General features: G+C 34.9%; 1 protein-coding gene across 3 annotated transcripts in view; it reads left to right on the forward strand.

Moving 5' to 3' along the window:
* Nucleotides 1-2,038: 2,038 nt before the first annotated feature.
* Frk (fyn related Src family tyrosine kinase) overlaps nt 2,039-24,842 on the forward strand; it is a 93,916-nt gene continuing 71,112 nt past the window's right edge. Inside the window, exons 1-2 of one of the 3 annotated variants that reach the window (XM_074076145.1) lie at nt 2,039-2,254; nt 2,378-3,040. In XM_074076145.1, coding sequence (XP_073932246.1) covers nt 2,670-3,040 — 371 coding nt within the window. In that variant the 5' untranslated portion in view covers nt 2,039-2,254; nt 2,378-2,669. The remainder of the gene's footprint in view (nt 2,255-2,377; nt 3,041-24,842) is intronic. The other 2 variants (XM_074076142.1, XM_074076152.1) reach the window with 2 other exon arrangements.

A 24,842-nucleotide genomic window follows, 5' to 3' on the forward strand; every position in this document is an offset into this window, starting at 1 on the left:
TCACTAGAATTCATATTGCCCTCGTCACTGCTACTATCATGCAAAATCACTCCATAAGCTATCACAAGCACCACTCATCTTGGTATGCAAGGTGAGTTGGAGATAGGAATAAGCTGGGGGAAGGGAAACCAGTTAGGAGAACTTTGGGATAATCTAAGGAGGAATATTATATTTTCTGTTCAGTGGCCAGCTGCCTTTCGGACAGAATTAAAAAAAAATTTGTGAAATAAATGAAAAGGAAGACTGAACAGATTTTAGTGATTGATTAGCTGAAAGAAATCAGGAAGTGAGTAAAAGATGCCTGCCAGACTTCAAGCTCAGGTGACTGGAGAATTCTGGTACCATCAACACAGGAAACCCTTTTGCCTGTTTCTTAGGCCATTGCTCTCCTGACATCCTTGGATGGTTGACTGCTTTTTCAATTTCATTCACTTGTTCAGTGACTATGCTGTGCAGTCTGCTGCTTTGTCTTTTTTTCCATGATGCTTTGTTATAATCACAGTAAAGCCATATTTACATTCAGAATCTGGAAAGTTTTAGAGTCTTAAATCCCACCTACAAATTGCATTTGAATATATATCTCTCTAGTGCTTCTAAAACTTCTTTCATATCTAGATCAACTAGATGTCTCAAGAAAGACTTCACTCTCTGCATCTCTGTTTAGAGACATGAATAGAATCCTATACTTCACAATTCATGTTGTGTTTGGAACCAAATATTCTTTATGGTTTGTCACTATTGTTAAAAAACCAAAACAACAATAAAGCCTAGCTCACCTATCGGCTTTGCTATTCCTGCTTATTGTTACTTCTACTCTGACTCCGGGAATAATTGGAGAAACTGGGGAGCATAACAAAGAATGCTGTTCTAACCAAACAATCTGTTTACTATTGTCTGGTTTCAGAATAAGATAATAAATAGCAGGTGGGGCTGAGGCCATTTCTCTGATTTTCTCTCCTTTCTTTTTTTGTTTGAATTTGATTATCTTAATTACTGAAAATGCTTGTAATTTGACAAAGAACAGGAGTTTTGAGATTGTTTTAGAACTAGGTTAGCTGGGCTCAAGGTTTTGAAAACACGATGGTTGTTTTTAAGAGAGCTTTTTTGTTTTTGTTTTTGGAGGGGTGCTGGGGATTGAACACCCAATCGTGGGGCTTCACGATTGCTAAGCATAGATCTATCACTGAGCTGTACCCACAGCCTCTAAGGGAAAAATTTAAAATGTCTTATACAAAAACAAGTGACATGTTGTGAACAATTTTGCAGTTTTCTCTACTGTTATAAATGGCGGTGGGTCAATTTGTCCAAATTCATTGTTCAGTTGCTCTGGAAATCCAGGGAGTATCTTTGTGAGACAGCTACTGCCTGCTTCAGTATGGCTGTCCAGACGTCAAGTTATTAGTTCCTGAGCTCCTGCTACCACCTCCAAGTTAGTAAGAACTAAAATAGACCTGGATATCTAAATTGAACAGAAAGAATCTCCATGGTGGTTCACAAAGAGACTTTCTACTTGATTTTTCTCTACTGGTTACCTAGTTTGTGTGTGTGTGTGTGTGTGTGTGTGCATGTGTTTCAGAAATAGTACATGAAGGGTGGGAAATTAAATGTCTCTGTGGGAAAGGGCAGCATTTTGGGTTCTCAGCATATAGTCAGCTACCCTCTTAGTTTTCCAGACCATGAATAATAAACTCAGAGGCTATTAAGTCTATTCCTAGTGATTAAAAAAAAAAAACTTAGTAGTTCTTTCCCAACTGCCCTGTGTCTGGCAACAAATATCTAAACACCCTAATGTCCCTGTTTTTTTATTTCCTCTAGTCGTGGCAAAACAATCCTCACATTTGTGGGGGAAAAAAATCTCTGCCCTGAGTTCTGTGTTGGAAACGTAGCAAGACAAAAAGCTACCTGGGCTAGCCTATTTCTCTGGGGTGAAAGAACGGGTATGAATTTGGGCGGCTGCTTTAAGAGTTTGGCAGCTTGGTGAGGGGGCTGGTCTATCCTGGGTGGGGGAGAAGGGAGGGGTAAAGGAGGACTGGACTTCCATTTAGATCACAGACAGAAAGAAACCAGGAAGTAAGGAGAAATTATTACAGTCTGTACATAGCTCAGGATGTTAAAGGCAATTGCCTCTGCTGGTTGGTTATTCATTACCAAAAAGGAAAGAGCAGTTGGGATCAGGGCTGGTGAAACGACAGCAGCAGTCTTGAATCTGGGTGAGAGCTGCTGGAGGAGGCCAGGAGTGGAGATTTTACCTGGAGTTAGTACCTTTCTCTTGCTAACTTTTTCTTGGGACAGAGGGTGAGGTGGCTGTTTTCTGTTCTCACGTTTGTCTAAATAAGCCCTCTTAATTTTATTTTATTTTTGTTCTGGGATTCCTAAGCAGACAGGAAGAAGAGGCATCTTCTCACTGAGTAGCTGCCCAGTCCTGACTGGATTTTGCCCTGGGGCTGCAATTAAGACCACAGAAAGCCAAAAGCCAGGCTGTGAGTCTCCAGAGGCAGGGCTTGCTGCAACCAGGTCTGCCAGATTGTTCTGAAACAGGACTCTGCACACTCTCCAAAATATGGTGAGTTGGAGTTGATCTCAAAGTTGACTGGTGGAGAAGAAAAAGTGGATCTGCAGAGACTACAAAGAGAGGGAACCCCCTCTCTGCCTCTTCTCTCCGGGGCACCATGGGCAATGTGTGTTTGAGGCTCTGGGCATACTTGCAGCCTTGTCTCCCCTGCTTGTCCCAGGAGGCGGACAAACCAGTTGTGATTGTGAATCCAGGAGCCCGTTGTCCCCCTGAAACTCCTGTGTCACGGAAGCAGGAACCAGAGAGAAACCATGGTCACTACTTTGTGGCTCTGTTTGATTACCAAGCTCGGACTGCAGAGGATCTGAGCTTCTGTGCAGGTGACAAACTTCAAGTTCTGGACACTTCTCATGAAGGCTGGTGGTTGGCCAGACACTTGGAGAAAAGGGGAGCCGGTTCTGGCCAACAACTGCAGGGCTACATTCCTTCTAACTACGTGGCTGAGGACAGGAGCCTCCAGGCAGAGCCGTGAGTAGTACAGACCCACACTTTATTTCTTGACTCTTTGAGGGCCAGGTCGTGAGTTTTCCTTTCTTCCTATGTAGAAACTCCTAATCTTCTGAATTGCCTAGAGAGTGTGTGGAATCCTGATAAGAACCCACTAATTAAAACTTGCCTTTCCTGCAAAGTGAGAGTGAAACTGGCAAGTAATTTTGGTTGAAATGACTTCTGTTACAGTCTGCGTACCCCTGGGCACTGGGTGCAATTTCATCAACATAAACAAATATAACATTTAGTAATAGTCTACCTCTCTTTTGAGTATAAAATAGCATATGCTCCACTTTGAAAACAGAACTAGCATTTAAATTTGTAGGTAAATCAGAGGACTCTCAAACCATACTTTCAAATCCGAAGTTCAGTTCTTTTTGTTTAACTTTTGAAGCATTCCAGAGTTACACTTCAAACCCTAACACTAATCATAAATCTCTTTCATTCTGATAGGCAAACACCTAAATATAACCAACATAGAAAATAACATTTAGACAATACTACTAATTTTTCCAGTGAAATCATGTCAGAGATATTTTTTTCTTTGAATTCCCGGACTCTGAGATATATTACTCAAATTATGGTATCTTTTGGTGGTCTTGATTTGAAAACTGGCCAGGTACAAGTAGTAAATTTTAACAAGAAAAATAATAGCAATGTTTTTCAGAGTAGTAGATATGGATATTGTCTTGCAAAATGACTTTATCTTAGTATTTGAATAAATCCTATGATTTACATGTGGTTTTTACTATGGTTTATAATGAAACAAAAGAGGAAAATTTTACATACTTGTTCATACTATCTATCCATCCATCCACCATCCATCCATTCATCCGTCTATTCTTCCATCCATCCATCTACCTTCTATCCATGTGCCAAGGACAGCAGTGGGTATGGTGAGTAGGGAAGGGAAAAAGGTTATGCAAGCAATAGTTGAATATAAAGTAGATAAAGTATAATCTTGGCAATGGACACATGGGGTCTGGTGGTTTGGAAAGCAAGAGGAGACTATTGGCCCCAATCTTGTTGGTGCCTCATTCCAGTGAAAGCTAAAACTGGGACTGTCTCCCACAAAATGAACTCATTTTATAGGATGATTTCTTGTATTGGAGGAATCATTGGAGAGTCACTCATGTTCTCATGTGACTTTTCTTTTCATGTGATAATTGTTTGTGTTCACTTATGTTAGATGAGTAGACAGTGAGAAACCTTTACTGCCCCAGGGTGATAAGACACAGCCATGGAATATCATTGCTGGTATCTGAACTCATCCATTCAAACAGGAAGGATGGTTTGGATTCCAAATTCATGCATCCAAATAAGAAGGATGGTTTGGTGATTTTTGATATTTTTTTAACACCAATGGTAAGAGGGGTCATAATGTATGACAATAGAAATTAACTGATAAATGGAACTGATTAGTTTTCAAATGAGAAAAATCATCCCTGTGAACATTTATTTTCTGTGATAATCTCCATCTCTTCTCATTCAATTTCACATAAAAGTACATGGACAACCCCTAAGGCATCCCTAAACAGAAAAGAAAATATCTTTTCTTATGCATTAAATGCTTACTTATGTGTATTTATGTATTGTAATGTATAGCATTATGCATATTTTAGATTCAGTGTAGCATTTATTATTAGAATAGATTGTCCTCACCTATGAACACAAAATAAGGCAGCTAAAATATTTTTGCAATTTTTTTTGATGATGATCTGTAGTCAAGAACACTCTTTTATGCTCTGTACATAACTCAAGGCCTACACCTTTAGCCACTCCACCAGCCCTTTTTGTGAAGGTTTTTTTCGAGATAGGGTCTCAGTATTTGCCTGGGCTGGCTTTGAACCATGATCCTCCTGATCTCTGCCTCCTGAACAGCTAGAATTACAGGAGTGAGCCACTGGCACCTAACTCTGGGTTAACTTTTGAAAATTCTTGCCACCATATAGTTGATTCCCTTTAGTACTTTTAGCATAAGTAGTGTTGCCTGTAGATTTCTAAGAGAAATGATTTTAACTTAGCATTCTTCAGAGTGAGGGTGTCCAAGAGGCCCAAATAATAATTTACTATCCAAGACATCATACAAAAACAACTTTTAATATCTTTTCTTTAGCGAATTCTTTCAAATTTATACTTTTTTCCCCTTATGTACGCTGTGAAAGTTAATAAGGTTAATCGAGCTTAATAAATAGAATTGAGGAAAGAAAATTGTTTATGTTCACTTATGTGAGATGAGTAGGCAGTGGGAAACCAATGAAAGTTGAGTCATCAAATTCCTAATTAGGCCAGTTTAATGCAGTGTATATTAGTGCTCATTTGTTTATGTCTTTATTCTTGACTTGCATTAGTAAGAAAACAGTGCGAGCACTTCTGGGGGTTATTAGTGCCAGGGCAGATTAGTTGAAGGTTTTAGTTTTTGGTTTGTTAACATTCTTTTCTTTTTAAATACCTGGAAATAGAGATGCTGCAAGAAGAACTAGACTGTTGTTGAAGAAACTAATTTATTAATTATTGCTCCACTTAGGAAGACTATTCTAAATGTCTTAATTTAAATGATATAATAACTGGAATCTTTAAAGAATTTTTTCTCTGTGAAGAACCATTGTATTTATCTTATCTTTAATTTGAATTTATTCTTAGATCCTTTTTATAGATGAATGTTTTTCTTCAACATCTTCAACATGGAATTCCTCAAAAACCTTACTCTTACAATTTTACTATTCAGAGTACTCTTTAAATATACTATTCAGCTTTTTTAAAGATAGAGTTAAAATTTACTCAGAAAAACAGTGACATAGAAATTACATCTAAATCTCAGAACCAAGAAAAATGGCTTTATTCTTTGATTTATTGTAAAAAAATTCAGATAGTACAATATTGAAGAAAAGGAAGATGTTCAGCAAAAGTGTAATTTGCGAGTATCATTATTTACCTCCAAAGAGTTTAAAAAGGTGTTTGCTTGACTGTTTAGATGTACATGCTCATGTATGTATTGTATGAAATTGAACTGAGGTCAGACATGAGGTCAGATCAGTATCCTGGAGAGGTGATTGGTATCAAGGGAGTGAGTGACATTACGCCATGCCAGCAGCTGATGACTTTTACTTTATCTTCTTGAACACATAGGCCAAGGGTAGCAGTTAAGATAATCAACTTGACTGTGCTTTTCATGTGGCAGATTCTTAAGTTATGGTAACAGCGATTAAATACATTGCTCTAATTCTGATGCCATAAGTCTCTCAAAAGCTTAAAGTAAGGTTCCATTAAAAAAAAAGAAGCCATGTGTGGCGGCACACAACTATAGCTTAACACTTGGGAGGCAGAGTAAGGAGAATCTGAGTTTGATACCAGCTTGGGCTACAAAGTGAGACCCAGTGTCAAAAACAAAAAACAACAACAAACAAACAAAAAAGCCAAGTCAAAAAAAAGCTGGATGAGTAGCACAGCAGTAGAGCACTTGCCTGCTATGCAAGAAGCAAGAAGGCACCAGCCTTCCTCCCCTCCTCCACACCAAAAAAAACAAAAACAAAACAAATCAAATCACTCTAAAATAACCTTTGAATTATATTTTTCAATTAAGATCTATATCTTTTTGCATCATATTCTTGTATATGCTATTACTTGAGAATCAATAAGTGTGTTCTGAGTTCATTCCATGAGCCTGGTACCATTTTAGGTGAATGACTCAGCAACATCAGAGGAATTAGCATTTGCATTGTTGGGTGTAACTTACCTTTATGTTACGAAGTGATTCTATAAAGGGTATGAAGTTTTTCGCCACCCCCTAAACTTGAGGATGGCATACCTTTCTGTATAGAAGTCTAGAGGAGTCACTAGTACAATGGCGTCTGTCTCTCCTTAGTACCTTCAGCAGAGGAAGAGGAAGAAGCAAAGCATTTTGTGGAAAGCTTTTTCTTCTTAAACATAGGTTATTTCCTTTTTTTTTTCCCTTTTGTTTACCATTTTAGGGGTTGCCTCAAGAAAGAAAGCAAGAATAAATATTTGTAGTTTTGCTGGTAGTTTATGTTTCTGGGCTAAAAAATGTTAGAATATTATGAAGTATAAAGGTGATAGAATTTCTCTCCATCCTTTTAGGGCGTATTTTTCTACTCATGGTCCTCCTTTATTTTTTTATTCATTTATTCACATTGTTTGGGTCATTTCTCCATCCCCCCCCCCACACTCTCTCCCCCTTTCCCCCCTTCAGTTCCAGGCAGGTCCAGTTCTGCCCTTATCACTAATTTTGTTGAAGAAAAGTCATAAGCATAACAAGGAAGACAAAGCGTTTTTGCTAGTTGAGTTCAGGATAGCTATACAGAGAGATTCCTAGCATTGCTTTCATGTGCACATGTGTTACGACCCATGTTGATTCATCTCTAACTGATTTTTACATTGGTTCCTGATCCCCTTCTCATGTTAACCTCTGTGGCTTTAAGGTTTCTGTATTAATTCCTCTGGAGTGAGGAGATTAAACGCTTTCATGTTTTGGGTTTTCTACCTATTCCTATATCTCCCAAATGTGCTTTCTCCTTGTCATGTGATCCAAGTCCAACCACATTGCTGCATTTGCCCTAGATCTAAAGTCCACATATGAGGGAGAACATACGATTTTTGGTCTTCTGAGCCTAGCTGACCTCACTCAGAATGATGCTCTCCAGTTCCATCCATTTACCTGCAAATGATAAGATTTCATTCTTCAGGGCTGAGTAAAATTCCATTGTTTACAAGTACCACATTTTCTTGATGCATTAATCAATAAAGGGGCATCTTGGTTGTTTCCATAACTTGGCTATTGTGAATAGCACTGCAATAAACATGGGTGTGCAGGTGCCTCTGGAGTAACCTGTGTTACATTCCTTTGGGTATATACCCAGGAGTAGGATTGCTGGATCATATGGCAGGTCTATGTTTAGATTTTTAAGAAGTTTTCAAATTTTTTTCCAGAGTAGTTGCATCAGCTTGCATTCCCACCAGTAGTGGACTAGGGTTCCTTTTTCCCCCACATCCTCGCCAACACCTGTTGTTGGTAGTGTTTTTGATGATGGCTATTCTAACAGAGGTGAGGTGGAATCTTAGTGTGGTTTTGATTTGCATTTCCTTTATGGCTAGAGATGGTGAACATTTTTTCATGTGTTTTTTAGCCTTTTGAATTTCTTCTTTTGAGAAAGTTCTGCTTCGCTCAGTTTCTTAATTGGTTTATTGATTTTAGGAGAGTTTAGTTTCTTAAGTTCCTTGTATATTCTGGTTATCAGTCCCTTGTCTGATGTGTAGCTGGCAAATATTTTCTCCCACTCTGTGGGTGGTCTCTTCAGTTTAGAGCAGGTCCTCCTTTAAAGTGTCAGAGGAGAGTTCTTTTAACATTTAATATAATCTAAGGCCATTGCCATTGTCTCTGAAGAAAGCAGCATGGTGAAAATAAAGTGACAGTAGTCTCAGAAAGATTCTTACATCATCATTTTAGAACAGAAGTGAGGCTTCACTGTTTGGTGATTTGAGTATTGCTGAACTTAATAATTATCAAGTACAAGTTGTACACAGTGTTCCTAAGTCATTTTCAACCTAATGTCAGTCTATTTATTTCTCAGCTGGAATACCAAACTAGGTTTTGAATCTTCAATCAGTCAAAGATAGAAAAACAATGTAGTTATTTAAAAATTAAAATTGCTGTTATTAAATAAAGAAAAAGGCATTAGGATATTCGTAAACTAATCTGTCATCATAGATTCTATCTATTTTGAGAAGTTAAATTACTAGAAAGTCATGTATGGGCTCAGTCCCACAAATCTTTATCTAGATTAGTTCTTTTCCTTTGTGTTTGTTTTCAAGAAATGCTAAATGCATATGAATTGAATGAAAATAATGCATTTTCAGTTCTCTTCTGCAATAAAATATATTATAGTTTAGAAGTCAAGTAGACAGGTTTCCACATATAAAAGTAAAATTCATTTTAAGTATATATATATATATATATATATATATATATATATATATATGGTAGTCTATGAAATCAAATATTTTGGATAAATTCAAGATGAGAATTTAGGACAATTTAAATCAGCCAAAAACATATTTAGAGGCCATGAGATTACTTAGAAATATCTATTATAAATGATGGCATGACCTATAGAAGTAAGATATATTGTACTTGCTCCATCTTTTGAATTATTTGTTATTTTATGCTTTTTGCCAAGAGATAAAATAACAATGTGACAAATCTGTTTCTAAAATAATTTAGCAAAAATTTTCATTCCCCGGGCATTATGTTATGTGATTTTTTTCTTGTTACTATTACTATACTGTGTTTATGTTAATAAAACTCAGAATCTCAATTTGTAAAATAATAAATTTTACATAGTCACCATTTTAAAGAAAATAATAATTTTAAATAAAAATAAATTATATGAGAAAATGGCAATTTCCAGAACTGTGAGAAAATGTCTACATCACTAATCACTAAGTCACACATACACACACACACATATGACACACACAAATTTAAAAAAGAAAACCGGCAAAGTCATGGAAGTAAGGAAAAGCAGAACCAATTGGAGTTCATTGGAATCACAGTTAAAGTTTAATTAACAGCAGTTTTAAATAATTAATGACAGTAAAACTTGATTACATCCATTTCTAAATACCTTTGAGAAGCAATGAAGTGGTATAGAATGAAACAGAAAGATGAGTCGGGAATCATCTTTGCTAGGGAAAAAATAAAATTGACAATACTTTGAAAGTTTCAATTGCAATATTTCATTCAGAACCACTCTCTGTTTTGTGAAAAGTATTGATTTTTCTTTTCAGGTTTTCAACAAATTGCTAACAATGGAAAAAAATTATGTGAGTGAAATAAATAATAAACTACTGAACTTTAGATTTAAAGATTAGAACCTAAATTTCAAATTGATTGAATTTACTCTTTGGAAAAAAATGTTCTACTGAGTTCAAATTAGTTTTGCTTTTGTTCAAGTAAATTAATTAAAGTGGTTAGATTGTGTTTGTTGATACTAATGGTAAGCATCTCACCAAACTGCCATTGTCAAAGTAGGCACAACCTTCTATTCAATAAAGCAGGACTAAGTTTTAAAGTACTATCTGCAATGCCTTTTAATGTGTCTTATGGCTCCCAAGAAAGGACAAACAAACAAATGAACAATACCTTGCCTCAATTAACTGGATGTCAGCTCAAAAAACATTCCCCTCAGATTTTCCAGTTATGAATAATACAGTGAGAATCGACATCAGAAATAAAAATCAGAGCAGTTTGTCAGTTCTTGCATTGAATATCTTAACTACATCTAAACATTAATGGTATAGATTTTCATTGAAATGTAACATTGGTCGCTTTTTTTGACAGGTGCTGTGTTGTACTTAAAAGACACAATATATGGGCTTAAATAAGGGATCAGAATTTGAATCTGCCTGTGTTATGACTTAGATATATGACCTTAGCTACATGACCTTGAGCAAATTATTGTCCCTTCTACACCAGTTTCTCATCTACAAGATAGGAATAATAATGACACCTATCTCATAGGACCATTATATGACATAAGTGAGTCTTGGCACAAAAAGGGTGCCCTGCAAAGAACCCGATGCAGTAAGGGCTTAATAAATATTGTGTTTTATTTAGTTAGCAACTTCTTATTCACTTGTCTAAATGGATCATACTTTGTACTCCTCTGTTCTATTCAAGTCTTAATTTTTCCCTATAGCAGGTCTTTTGCACACTGAGCATCTTTTAGTCTTGGACAGTTCTGTGCTGTCCCTGACCTGCAGACTTGCTCTTTGAACAGGCTGTTCCCTCTGTGGGTAATCTTCTCTTTCCTCTTCATTTCCTGACCAGATGTAACTCATCCCTTCAGATCTTACCTTCCCATCCCTTTTCTAGCATTCTAGACTACATTAGGGGTTCCTCCTTAGAGCCTTTAGCATCTTTTGTCATTATTGCTAATTTATTTTCTGAAAGACTTTAAGATCTGGATTTCTATGGTGGGAAATGGAGCCAATGTCTTGCCCCTGGGCTTAGTGTGGTGCCTGTGCATAATAAGCACTGGTTGAGTAAATGAATAATTAAATGAATAATTGCTACAAATCTCAGGTCTTTTGAAGAGCAGCTGACAGACCCACCTCTTTTCTTTAGTTGTTCTCTCTGAATTTATCTATTAGGAAAATCTACATTAAAGGTATAAGTTTTGTTCATTCTTCTTTTTTATACTTTTATTTTTGGTAAGACTCACAGTCCTAATAACATAATTTCCGGGTTCCCAGAAATTAGTTATTCTAAACTACTTTTGGGGGGAGGATTGTCACAGATTGATTCAAGTATTCTTTATAATGTAGAATGAATATCAAGCCAGAAACATTATAAATCTCATGGGAAATATATCTAAAATTCACATACATACAAACTAAAGTATAGCATGATTATATTCAAAAAAGAAGAATTACTGGCCAGAGCTTTTAATCCAAAACCCAATTTGCAAAATTAATGTTGTGGGGCCAGATTTGTAGTTTCAATTTTTATGGTTGACATACATAATTCCAAATTAGTATGTACATGAAATATTTTTCAGCTTATATAGTCTGATAGCTTTACTCTTTAGTGAATATTAATAGATATTTACTGTTACATTCTTAAATGTTACCAAACAAAATAATTATACCTTCTTTTGGCTAATTTTCTCACTAATTAACTGCTAATTTCTGTGCAAAGTTCTCTCTTTCATTTTAATGGGGGTCCCTAGCACTTCTTAGCACTGAAAGCATTGAGACACTTTCTCTAGGGAAGGTAGTTATGTAGATTAATAGAAGCTTTAATGATATTTCAGGGTTCCTTATAGCTATTTTCCCAAAGCCTGCAACTTTAATGTTTGTTTATGTGGCTATTTCTTTGAAGAATTTTGCTAAGATGCATAATGCAAATAAAGCATGTGATCTATATTACCCACCTTACTACTTTTTTGCCCAAATTCAGATGCTATTACAGACTATCCCTTATGTAAGATCTTTCTGTGATGATGTCATTTTTTACTACAAAGTTTTTTAGTTAGATATTTTTCTATTTAAAAATTTAGTTAATTGCATGTCAGAGTCTTTAATGTTTTTATTTATGTCCTCTTTTAAAAATGCACATGAGGGCTGGGATGTAGCTCGGTGGTACAGCGCTTGCCTAGCATGCCTGAGGCCCTGGGTTCGATCCCAGCACCAAAAAAGAAAAAGACAAAAAAAAAAAAATAAAAATGCACATGACATTTTATAATGCCATTAAATTCAGGTTAAATTTCTTATTTTTTCATGTGCCTCATTTCTGTGCTTTTCTGAGGATAAAATGAAAATGCAATTTAAGAACTGCAATTACTAGGAATTTTTGAACTCTATAGCATGTATATTATTTGAAAGAGTTTTAGAATCTTATATCAAAACAAATATTTCCATTAACACAAATATTGAATACTGCATTGGCAGCTTGGTTTGGATGTTCAGAAGAATCCCATATAATTCCAAAGGGTCAGTTTTGTTGACAGCTTTAAGGTCACTGTAATGCTTTTCTGATCTCACATACATCTTTTTGCCATTTCTGAATATTAAGCATATGGCTTTACCAAGACACAATCCTGCAAGACCCAGCATTGTGTTGTCTGGAAAGCCATTGCCCAAGAATCATTTCTGGAAGATGCCTGTGATAGTTCTGAAAAACAGGATTCATAACACTGTCTCCAGTGTCTTTCTGGCATTTCTGGTCATTGAAGAAAGTAGTTCCTCAGGGATTCATGTATCCCTTCAACAACTTTTTGTGTACTTAGTCTATTAAAGGCACTGTTTTTCTATCATGGGGTCTACAAAAATTAATGAGACAATACTTCTTCTCCAGAGAATTTTGTAGTCTAAGGAGGTAAGACTAATAAACCAAGAAACTTATGTCCATAAAAGACCTCTAGGAGCACATCTGTGCTGGTATGTTACTTGTTGCAAGGAGGCAAGAACATACACCAGGGAGAAGAATGGGTCCTGTCATAGCGGGTGTTAGAAAGGAATTACAAGTTTGAGGATATAGTTTTGGGGAGAGTTTAAGAAAGCAGGGATTTTTCTCTGGATTGGATGCTGTCAGGATAGGATTATGATTGGGTGTTAATAAATCTTGTTGAGAAAGAAGGAAGACTAGTTGAAGACTAAAGCTACAGTTTTTTTTTTTTTTAAATCAGCAGTCACTTAGGTGAGCCAAGGGAGACAGATGTTTGATCATTTTTGTGGTTGACCAATGTCCATGATTTTGTGGATGTTCAGACATGGTTATGGAGTGATTTGATCTTGTTTTTGTCTTGATTTATCATGGTCACATAGTAGCCTTATCTAATGTTGAGGTTCTGTGAGATTGTTTATGTTCAGTGGAATACCAAGACCTACCATAAGTGCTGGGTCAGCTGCTGGATGTCAGGGCTTCTTCTCACTTTCTTAACACAGACAGATGCTGACTAATGCCATAGGTGTAGCACAAGTTGCCTGTTATATAGTACATACTTAAAAAATAATTGTTTCATGTATGAATGAAGAAACTACTACATGGATGAATGGGTGCTGAGAGATTAGTCTTGATATGGGGGAAATCAGACCTTTGTTTTCAGGGCTCAGTTTACATAATCTTCTTAGAAGTATTTTGTAATTTTCATAGAAAGAATTCATAATCTACTTTTACCATGATTTCATATTTGTTGTTAGTAGAGCAATAGATTGTAATATTTGACACTTTTTGAGGGCTTACCATTGTATTACCTAAAACACAAATAATTTTATTTGCATGGTCTTATACCTTACAACAACCCAGTGAACTAGATACTTTTGCTATCTCCATTGGCAGATGTGAAGAATAAAGCTAAATAAAGTCCTTGGCAGGAGATTATCAGGGCTTAATTTTGATTTGTGGCACTGTTAAGAAAGAAGGATAGGGAGATGAATAATCTCATGACTAAAGACTCAAGAAGAATAAGCCAAACTGAGAAATAACATATGTTGTTTCTCATTTACAGAATTGAGACTTTAAAAAAAATGAATGCAGAAGTTATGATGGGGACTATTTGGGTGCAGGAATCAGTGGTGGAGAGGGAGTAGGGAAAGAGGGTTAAAGAAGAGGGTGAAGAGGCAGTAAATGTGATTAAGGCATTTCATTAGCATGTATGAAACTAGAATAAAGAAACCTATTAAAATTGTTTAAAGAGGAGAGAGAAGATAAAAAAAGAGAAATAGAGGGTGTGAATTTGGTCAAATTATTATATGCATTATGGACATATAATAAGAAATTTCCTTTGTACAAGTAATATATACAAAAAAGAAGACTCAAGAAAAGTTAAGGGGAAAGGAAATCTGAACATTTTTGAGTTATCTTCAATGTAATAAGTATATAAAACCAATTTAACCCTTATAAATAGCTCTGTTTAGCAAGTTTTCCAATCACCATTTTTAGGGTTGGAAAATTTAAACTAAAATTAAATATATTATAGAACACTCTTATCTGCTAAGCTATAAAGAAAAACTATTAATTAGATAAAGGAAAAAAGAAAGAGACTGGAATAAAAATATGTGATTTGGGATCAAGTGAAACATCAAGAGAAATATTCATTTCATACAGTAATTTTGATAGAGATGGAGGGAATGGTTGAAGCTGAAAGGAAGGTAATATGTTCAAATCTTTGCATGTCAATTTTGAAATCCTAGTGGGGCATCTCGATGAAACACTAAAGTCAAGACAAAGGGGCAAGTCTGTTCTACAAAAATGATTTATGTATGTATGTGTGTGGGGGGGACTGGCATTTGAACTCAGGGCTCTACAGCTTGAGCCACATCTCCAGTCCATTTTGCTCTAGTTATTTTAGAGATGGGGTCTGTGAACTCTGCCTGGGCTGGCCTCAAACCTCTAAACTCAATCCTCCCAATCTCAGCCTCCCAAATAGCTAAGATTACAGGCATGGCCACTGGCCCCTGGCTGTAAAGATAGATTTTATAGTCATTCACATGGAAATATTATATATGTCATGAACCATAGAGTGTTCTACAACAAGAACTAAGTATAACAAGAGTAATATTTCATAAGCATTACAAGAACCATAGAGTGAGAATCCAAGTAACATGAGAAGGGTGACAAAACCCAATCTTTAGAAAGGCCCATAGTTTAGGTAAGTGATGTGTAAGTAGTGATAGTTAACTCCATTTGTTCATGCCTCCTTGGGTCCACACTCCTGGATAGTCTCCTGCCACATTGATAATCAGCATGGTCAATTGACTTGTATTGACCAGTGTGACAGTAGGATATGTAATAAAAGGAGAGACTAGGAAAGTGCTTGCACTTTGGAGTTTGCTTTCTCACTGTTCTTGGAGCTTTATGGCTATTGTGAAAAAAATCCATGTTTACCTCCAGAAGGTGAGACTGAACTCTCGAGAGCCCTTACTAATCCCAGTCAACTCACTACCTGCTTGAAAATCCATAATTAAATTCAGAGGAGTCCATTTCAAATCCTTCATCTTTAGATTTGTGAGCTAAGCAAATAATTGTTATGAAGCAAAACCTAACAAATACATGGAAGAAGAAGAGACACTGAAGGAAATAATGAAGACCTCAAAAAAGTAGAAGAAAAACAAAGCGAGGAGACAGAATGTCAAAAAAAAGTTTGGTACCAAATGCTTAAGAGTTGTCAAGGTAATGAAGGAGAGGTAAGGACCATTAGGCTTTTCTCTCCCTTTTTTTTGTTATTATTATTGTACTGAGAGTGAATTGTGAAAAGAGATTTTTTTTTGGTGGTACTGGATTTGAACTTGGTGCCTCATGCTTGCTAGGCAGGCACTCTACCACTTGAGCTACTCCACCACTCACCATTAGGTTTTATGGAAGATTATTTGTGACATTAAAAAGTTGTTTCATAAAATAATGATGGCTGTGATGACATGTGATAAAGTTATATACTTATAAAGGACAGAGTTCTGTCTAGAACTCTGCCCTGAGAGATTTAGCTGGATGGAATCATTGAAAAAAATTACTGTGTTGTTGGGTACACACATAAGACTTAGTCTATCCTAACAGTCAGAGCTGAGGGAAAGCAAAATCCAAAAAGAAGATGGGGCCTACCTTTCTCCATCTCTCAGCAGAACCTGCTGGACTGTTTGGTTAAGATTTACAAAAAGTTTCACCCTCTCTAGGGTATTAAGATTGGTAGATAGGCAACATTGTCTGATGGGCTGGATAGTTGACATTTGGCAGTTGATGAAGAATGAGAATAGGTTAAGGGCTCGTGTTCCATTAGTTTAGTCTTCCCAAAATTGTTTTAACAATTCTTCAGTTTTTTCCTTGGGTGCTATACACCCAGATGTGGAAGTCGTATTATAAAAAGAGTTTGCTCTGTCCTGGGTTTTAAAGAGAGACAACAAATATATGTTACTGAAGGAAACTTCGTAGTACAGACTTAGAACAGTAACTTAAGGAGGCATCAGGATCAGAACTTGCTTGGAATACTGAGTCAGGTTAATAACTCTTAAAATATTTAATTATAAAATATGTACCTGCATTTTAAAAACATTTTTATGGTATACTAGTAGCACTGTGAAACAAAGGGAATACACTCAGATCCACCTGTTCTGAGAGTCTTCTGTATACAAGAGTAATACATGGACCTCTTTGCACTTTCTGTTGCTAAATAGAAGACTACTCTGTAACTATAGCATACAAGAGAAGAAATCCAGGGCTTATCCAACCCAGGGGTTTTACAGAAGTCCAACTTAGGAAAGTAGTAGTTTAGGAAAATGGAAAGTCATGCTAGAAAGCAAAATATTTATTTAACTAGTGAAGAACAAAGAATCCCAATAGATCATTTCTTACTTTTGAAAATTTGGGGCCTTAATGAAACTCTTGCTGTCTTTTAAAGTCTGAATGTTCATTTCCAAAATTGTTTAATGTTATACAGTATTCCAGCTTATCAATAATTTTAAATTTTTTGGCCTTTAAAATATATTTGATAAATATAAAAGAATATGTAACTTTTAGGTAAGTTTTAAGCATAATGATTAATGAACATCCATACAATCAGTTAGCCCAAGACTTAAAATTGTTACTAGTAATGGGCCTTTTGAAGATTGTCTTCTGTTCCCATCCTCACAGTAAAAACATTTTTCAAGAAAATGTTGATAGTAACTCAATTTCTAATACCAAAAGGCTGGAATCAATTTAAATGTCTGTTATTAAAAGAAGGATATGAAATATTGTACAATAGTGAAAATAATGAATTGAGTGACATGGAACAACATAGATGAGTTTTGAAAGCATAATGTTGAATGAAAAAAATGTTTCAAGTGACTACATTTGACTGTTTTTATAAAGTCCCCAAAGAAGTTAAACCAGATAATATTTGTTATAGCAAACTATAAAATAAAGTAAGGGAATGATAAATAGATTGCCATTTGATTCATCCATCCAAATATTGTGTGTTCTCTACTTCTGTAGACCATTTAAAGAAATTATTAGAAGTTGGGACTGTGAATATATATAGCTCAGCAACTGTGAGCCCCTGGGTTCAATCTGTAGCACTACAAAACAATAATAAATAAAAGAAGCCACTTATGTCATAAAGGGTAGCAAGTATGTTCACTATAAGATCAAACGTAGATATTTTAATTGAACATTTGCAGTTCATAACTACCTTAATTATATTGTTTTCACTGAATTATTCTTTAATATTATACTCCTAATATAAATAAAAAAGATATAAAAACAGATGGCTTTTGCAATTTCTTTTTTTAAAAAAATTATTTATTTTTAATGTTGTGCTGGATAGGGGTACATTATGGAATTTACAAAACTTCTTAGAATATATCAAATATGTCATACTTGAATTCTCCCTTTCCACCATTTTCCTTTATCTCTTCTGCTCCCATTCCTGGAATATTTTCAACAGGTATCATTTTTCCATTTACATACATGTGTACACAGTATTTGTACCATATTCACCCTCCTACATCCTTTCTCCACGTTCTCTCCTTCTCCCAGTGTACCAATCTCCCCAGGTAGGACCTATTCTGCCCTCTTGTTCTCTGATTTTGTAAAAGAAAAAAATGACATTTTTGCTTGTTTAAGATAACCACACAGAGAGTTTCATTTTGGCACTTCCATTTTATATGCATTATAGCCCAATTTGGTTCATCTCTTCTACTTTTTTTCATTCTACCTTAGTCCCTTTCTTATGGTTGTTTCAAATGGTTTAAAAATTCTGTTTATTATTGTATAGAGAGTACATCAACCATATTCACCTTCTTAACTGCCTTCTTTTACCTTCCCTCTCTTGTATGCGACCTCCCATTAGCCTGACATTTGTCATTATCGACTATGACTTTTAAGACTTCCCCTCCCTCTCCCATTCCAATTATAAGAATTCTTAACCTGTAGACCATGGAAACTAGGTTCTAAAGATTTGTGTGAGATACTCCATGAATCTTATGAAATTGTATATAAAATGTGTGTGTGTTGTTTTTTAGGATAAAGGGTTTGATATTCTAAAAGAAATCATGTTTAAAAAGTATAAAAACCTTTGTTCTGAAATTGGTATGAGCCAAAGTTTAAGGATTTTTCTCTGTCTCTGTCTCTGTCTCTGTCTCTGTCTCTGTCTCTCTCTGGCTGTCTCTTAGAGGTGGGGATTCCTGTGGATTGAATTTAGGGCCCTCTACCACTTAAGCCTGCCCCTAGGTCTTTTGCTTTTAGTTTGTTTTTCAGGTAGGATCTCTATTTTTACCTGATCTTTCCACCTCTGCAACCACAGACATGGTCCACCATACTTGACTTTTTTTTTGATAAAGGACCTTGCTAACTTTTTGCCCAGGCTGGCCTTCAACCATGATTCTCCTATCTCTGCCTCCCTTGTAACTTGGATTACAGATATGTACCAGCCACACCTGGCTGTTTGTTTCTCTTGAAAAATGGATTTGCTTCCATTTGGAAGTTACTGAGAATTTATTCCACACTGCACTTTTCTTTGTTCTTAGCTATCAAGAAGCTCAGAGTCCTCTTAAATGCTTATTCATAATAACATTTTTTATCTTAATCTTTTTTCCCCACTCTCACTCTCTTATCTTTGTAAAATTCTTTTAAAATTCCTACTTGTCACTTCTAAGATCAAGTGTAATATATATTCTTATCAGTTTAAAATTCCTATTTGATAGGACATACATTGTGGGGGTCTGTATTATAATCCACTTTACTGCATAAATAATAATCAGTCTAGATATCTTTTATATTTTAAAATCTTAAATTATAAAGAAGAAAAGTTTTTATATCTTAATTTTCATACTAATCAAAGAATTTTTTTTTAAAATTTGGCTGAGAGACTAATTCTAAATCAAGCATGTCATGCTACTTCATAGAATCACAGTTAATAACTGGGCCAAACTCTCACAACTCCCTTACCAGACTCCCACTTTGCTTTCCTGGCTCTCACACTTGTTGGTGCTACCTCTTACCTTGTTCATTGAATTCCTTTTTCAATTCCAGTTGTATATATCTTTGTCTCCTGGAGAATTTGACATAAGCAGACACAAGTGTCCTACTGCTTTTCCTTGTTTGTGAATTTGTGCACGTATGTGAGACTCTTGTCATCTCTTAATCTCTCCAGTGAGGCAAGAAAATGCCCTCAGGAGGGTCTTTAACTCTCAATTGCATCCAGGCAAATTAGAGGAGAAACACAAGGTGTGAAGAAAACAATAAAGTCAAAAGGCAGAAGGTGGAACAATGGTTTGAGACATAGGTGGAAAACTGCAGATGAACTTTTAAAATAAACCTCAGAAAAGGAGATATGAGAATAAACAGATGATTCTTCTTAATAGGAGTACAAGCAAAATTAAAATTTTTGCTAATGTTTAAGGAAAGTAAATACAGTAAGAGTGCTTGAGAAACTAGAGAGATAACAAAAGGGATCGATGAGCAGAGAGATAATAGTATCATTTGTCTATAGTTGAGGAAAGACTTAGATTAGGATTCTGTGCTAAGTCTGAAAATAAGTCAGACAAAGGTGGACAATTCAGAGAAGTTTGTGATTCTATGTTTACATTATTTTAACTATATTTTTAAAAATCCCTGGAGTTTTTGCATCTGTGTTAGGTACACTGATACTAAGGAGACTCACCACACACAGCTTTTTAAACTCATGTTTTACTGCAAAGCATAAAGTGAAGAAAATATATATCATGCTGTTCATTATTTCTGAAAGGGAGTTAAACCGATTCTTTCCTAAGCTATCTTACTTAGGCCATCCAAATTTTTTATTATACTTGAGTGCTTGTTATCTTTCACAAAGTGAAAAGAAAACTTATAGAAGTATACAAATCTCTCATATAAATGATGAAACCAAGTAAGTGACTTCAGGAACCTAAAAATGAGTTAACCTATACAGTGAGTGAATTGTGTTAAAGCAATTTGGTAGTGATGTAAGAAGCTATTTACATTTGCCAATGGAAAATTGGCTGTATTGGCACAGTGGTAAAACAAAAGACTTCTGTAGGGAATCATAGTAAGTTGATAGCTTTGCTTGGCACCCAGTGATTTAGAAAGTCACAAAGAAAGAAAGCATTGATTCATTTAGATAGGCCTGACAGTCTCCATTAAGCAAACTTGAAATATATGTTATCAACTGATGTAATACTCAAAGGAATATTATATTATTATTAATAAAAACACATTTTTATTCTGTTGGCATGTTTACAAGTAGAATAGGAAATTGCTTTTTGAGAAATTAAAGGAGTGCATGGCTCCACATGGATTGGAGAAAGCTAATGTAAACTTGCCTGCACAGTTCCAGTGTTCACCTTGTTCATTTGCATTTACAGTTAAGTAGACCAATACTTATCTTGTAAAGCCATCATTCTTCTTTAATGTACAAAATATTATTTTTTCCTTTTCAAATAAATATCTGTTTATTTGATTTTGAAAGTAACTTCACAAAAGCTGATCTTTATCAAATGCAAAGGAAGAAAATCTCCCAGGAATGTTGACTTAGTCTGGGAAGATAACATATTTCAAAAAGCATTTTGTTTCAACATTTCTAACTGTATCTTTGAATACTCACATATCACTTAGCATACTTAGTAGTGATTCAGTTTTGTACAATGGCTATCATGAGAAAGGTGATCCCAACTTATTTTTCAAAACCATGTTTTTATTCATTTGGCATATTTTAGCAACTTTTGGTTGCCATGATTCTGTGCCACTAGAAAGAAATGGGAGTATAAATAATGAATGGTTTAGTTTGATCCAGCAGAAAGTCAGTATTTTTGCTGAGAACAACTCAAGTAACTGGCTCACTGTGTTCCAGGAGCTTACCTTATCTAATGGATCTTAGTCTCTGCTGAGAGAGAAGAGCAAAACTATCCATACTGCTTTGAGATTTGTCATGGAAAGAGGCTTTGTCCAAACAAAGAAGGAAACTTTGCCATTTCTTCTCAAATTACTACTTGTTTCCACAAGCAAAGTATTTGCTCAAACTTATTTTAAAAAGAACAGATAGATCTTCTACTGCCTGTTTTCTGTTCAGATGCTTTTCCTAGAATGGAAAACTGAAATTGAATCATGTTTAATGGGACTTACAGGTAATGGTGACAGATGAAGACAGCCATAGGAAGAAAGAAAAGAATGAGGACAATATGGAGGAGAATATGGATAAGAAAAAAGGAAGAGAAGGCCATACTTACACTTCTATTACAAAGGAAAGTAACAAGTGTCAAACAATCTCTGTGAATGTTCTCTACTGTAAACAGAAACCATAGAAATGGACATTCACCTGTTCACTATTTATTCCTGGGTAGTTTTTTCAACACAGAAACTCAGTACCTTTTAGCTCAGCCACCAATACTGAAAAAAAAAAAAATCAGTACTATGGGAGTTAAGGAAAACATTTAATAATAACTATAAAGGGGCCAATGATTTGAACATTTGATTTTATGGAGTTGTTACATGATTATTTCTATTTTATTTGCTTCTTCCTCTTTTGACTCAAGTATTTGTTACATTCAATCAAAACTTTCTGGCTTTCATTCACCAGCACTTGGCTAGTCAAATATGGCAGCAGAATATAACTCTGAAACAGAAACCTCAATCAGTGCTACTAATTAGAGGGTTCTGAAAATATGTCTTAAATGGATGGGTAGGAGTGAGCAATGGTTGTGATTAAATTGGAGAAGAATAAGGTTGTTAGCAAGTTTAAAATGTGCATGATACTTAAGCATTCTGTAGGCTCAACTGAAAATGGATACATAGGTATTGATTTCTTATAAAAATTCTTGACCTCTTTTAAGTTCACCACTGTAATTTAAATTCTGGTTAGTAAAGAATTAAATTATTTTTCAGAACTAATTTCTTCTTGGATGGCAATACAGCAGCAAACAAACAAAATCAATATTCTTAACTCAAAATAATTCTTGATTCCACTTTCTCTCTGATTATTGTACATTAAACTCTTCTATACAATCTCAGGTTCTCTCTCTCCTCTAATTTTTTTTTATCATGGAAAATTTCAAACATTTACAAAAGCACAGAAAACAGTACCTGCCATATACCATCACTCAACTTCAGAAATTTTCCACACCTGGCAATCTTTTATTTTTATTTCTTCTTCCCACATCTGTCACCATCAGTGCACTATTTTGAAGCAGATCCTAGAGATATACATATGCAGATACAATTCTACCTGTAAGTTTTTGTCAAGTATTTCTAAAATACATTAGCTACTCTTCATAACAAACAAACTTACAATATAATGGTTACTCCTAAAAAATAAAATGACCCTAATACCATCAAATATCCTGTCAGGGTGGAACTTTCCATAGTCTTATGGTTGCTTATTTGAATCCAAGTTTTCACGAATATATTTTGTGGTTTGTTTGTCATTCATTTCTACTGGTTGATTTGTTTCTTTTAGTTTTGTTTACTTAACTATTTATTTATTTGTTGGAGATCAAAGCCATGTATTTGAACATGCTAAGCATGCACCTCTACACTGAACTACATCCCTAGAACTCTCCCTTTTAATATGATTTTCCCTCTATGTTTATTTTTCTGCAGTTTATTTCCCTTACCTGTAATTGCCAACAGTCTGGATTTTGCTAATTTATTCTGCTTGAACTCACAGCAATTAGGTTTTTAACTTTTACCACTCTAGGAATCTGCTCCTATTAAAGATCACCAAGGAAACTCCACTTCAGAAAACCTATTAGCCCTAGCCTCTTCCTAGTTTTTATTATCTTATTTAGTACACTTAATAACTCCATCATCTTTCATGTATTTCTTTTGGTCAGTCTCCAGGACAGCCACTAACCTGGTTACCCACTATGCACCTGGCTCAGTTTTTTTTTTTTTTTGATAGCTCCTTCTCTTTTCCCTAATCATTAGAGATCAGACTCAAAGCTCTAAACTTTGTGCTTTTTTCTATTTACTCTAACTTTCTTGGTCGTCTTTCTGAGACATGTATATTCAATGATCTACTTGACATCATCATATCCAACTGGAAGTTTCCAAATTTTAGACACTTCAAATACTTCCAAAAAAAGTCCTCTTATATTTCTCCCATGAACCTGTCCCACAGTCTTCCTCAGTTCTCTCACAAGACATTTTTTGGGGGATGTATTGTGGAGTCTTTGATGAAAATTCACTTTGTAAAATTTTGATTATAGCCTAAAATTTGAATTTTATTGTTCAGTAGGTTTTAAAGGAATACTGAGAAAAATAGTTCAAATACAACTTAAAAGCTGGAGAACTCTGGAATTGGTGTCATGGATAAAATACTTTGTTCATCCTGAACCACTGATCTACTGTGGTAACTCTCAAACTATCCCTAAATGCTTAATTTTGATATTAAGGGGGAAAATGTCTTTCTTGGTCCATGTATATGTACATTTATCCTAAAAATGCAAGCAAACATACAGTTTCAAAGTTTATTGATATTTTGTCAAAGACTGTTATTCTCACTTGCTTGGATTTTTAATTAGTTTGTGTGGTGTTTCATCTGTGTCTGGCATTGCAAACTGATTCTGATTAATAAGTGGCTGGCTATGCTTCATTGTGTAATCTTGAGAATACAGTCTTTCTTAATCAAAGATTTTGAGTACAATAAGGCAAAATTTGAGAACTGAAGAAAACAATATAATATTTTTAGCAAAGATAAAAGCTTTATGTTATTAATAGTTATCTAGATTTTAGATTTCAAAATCCTTGATTGAATTTTTATTATTTATATCTTTATATTTATATTTATAAATATCTTTGTATTTATATCCTTTAAAGGAGGATTATGTTTTTTACTGAATTCAATGTAATTTGTACATTCCTAAAATAACCTTATATATAGAAAAATAATGTGAGACAATTCTGCAGTGGTGCCATTTAAAATTACTCTCTATCTGAAAGATGTTTCTCCTTTCCCTAAGAAATTAAAAACAGTCATGAAATATAAATGAATATGTGTTTTCTATAATGCTACTTGATGTTTTAGTTGTAATTAACAGGAGTTCTAATATTAACCAACATTAATTAACAATGTAAAGTGTTTAAACATGGAGTATAATAACAATGCTGAGTGGATTATGCACATTTATTAATATTCCTCATGTTTATTAAAAGTTGCCTTTGAATGCTACATTATTAAACATTTATTAAATTGGCCATGTGGATAGTGATACTCCTTTCTACTCATTATGTAGTTTTTACTCTTTCCTTAGGACATTGTGCTCCATGGTGCAAGTTGGCAGGGTTTAGTGAGGGGCC

The sequence above is a fragment of the Castor canadensis genome, chromosome 1, assembly GCF_047511655.1.
Source record: "Castor canadensis chromosome 1, mCasCan1.hap1v2, whole genome shotgun sequence".
Taxonomy (NCBI): domain Eukaryota; kingdom Metazoa; phylum Chordata; class Mammalia; order Rodentia; family Castoridae; genus Castor; species Castor canadensis.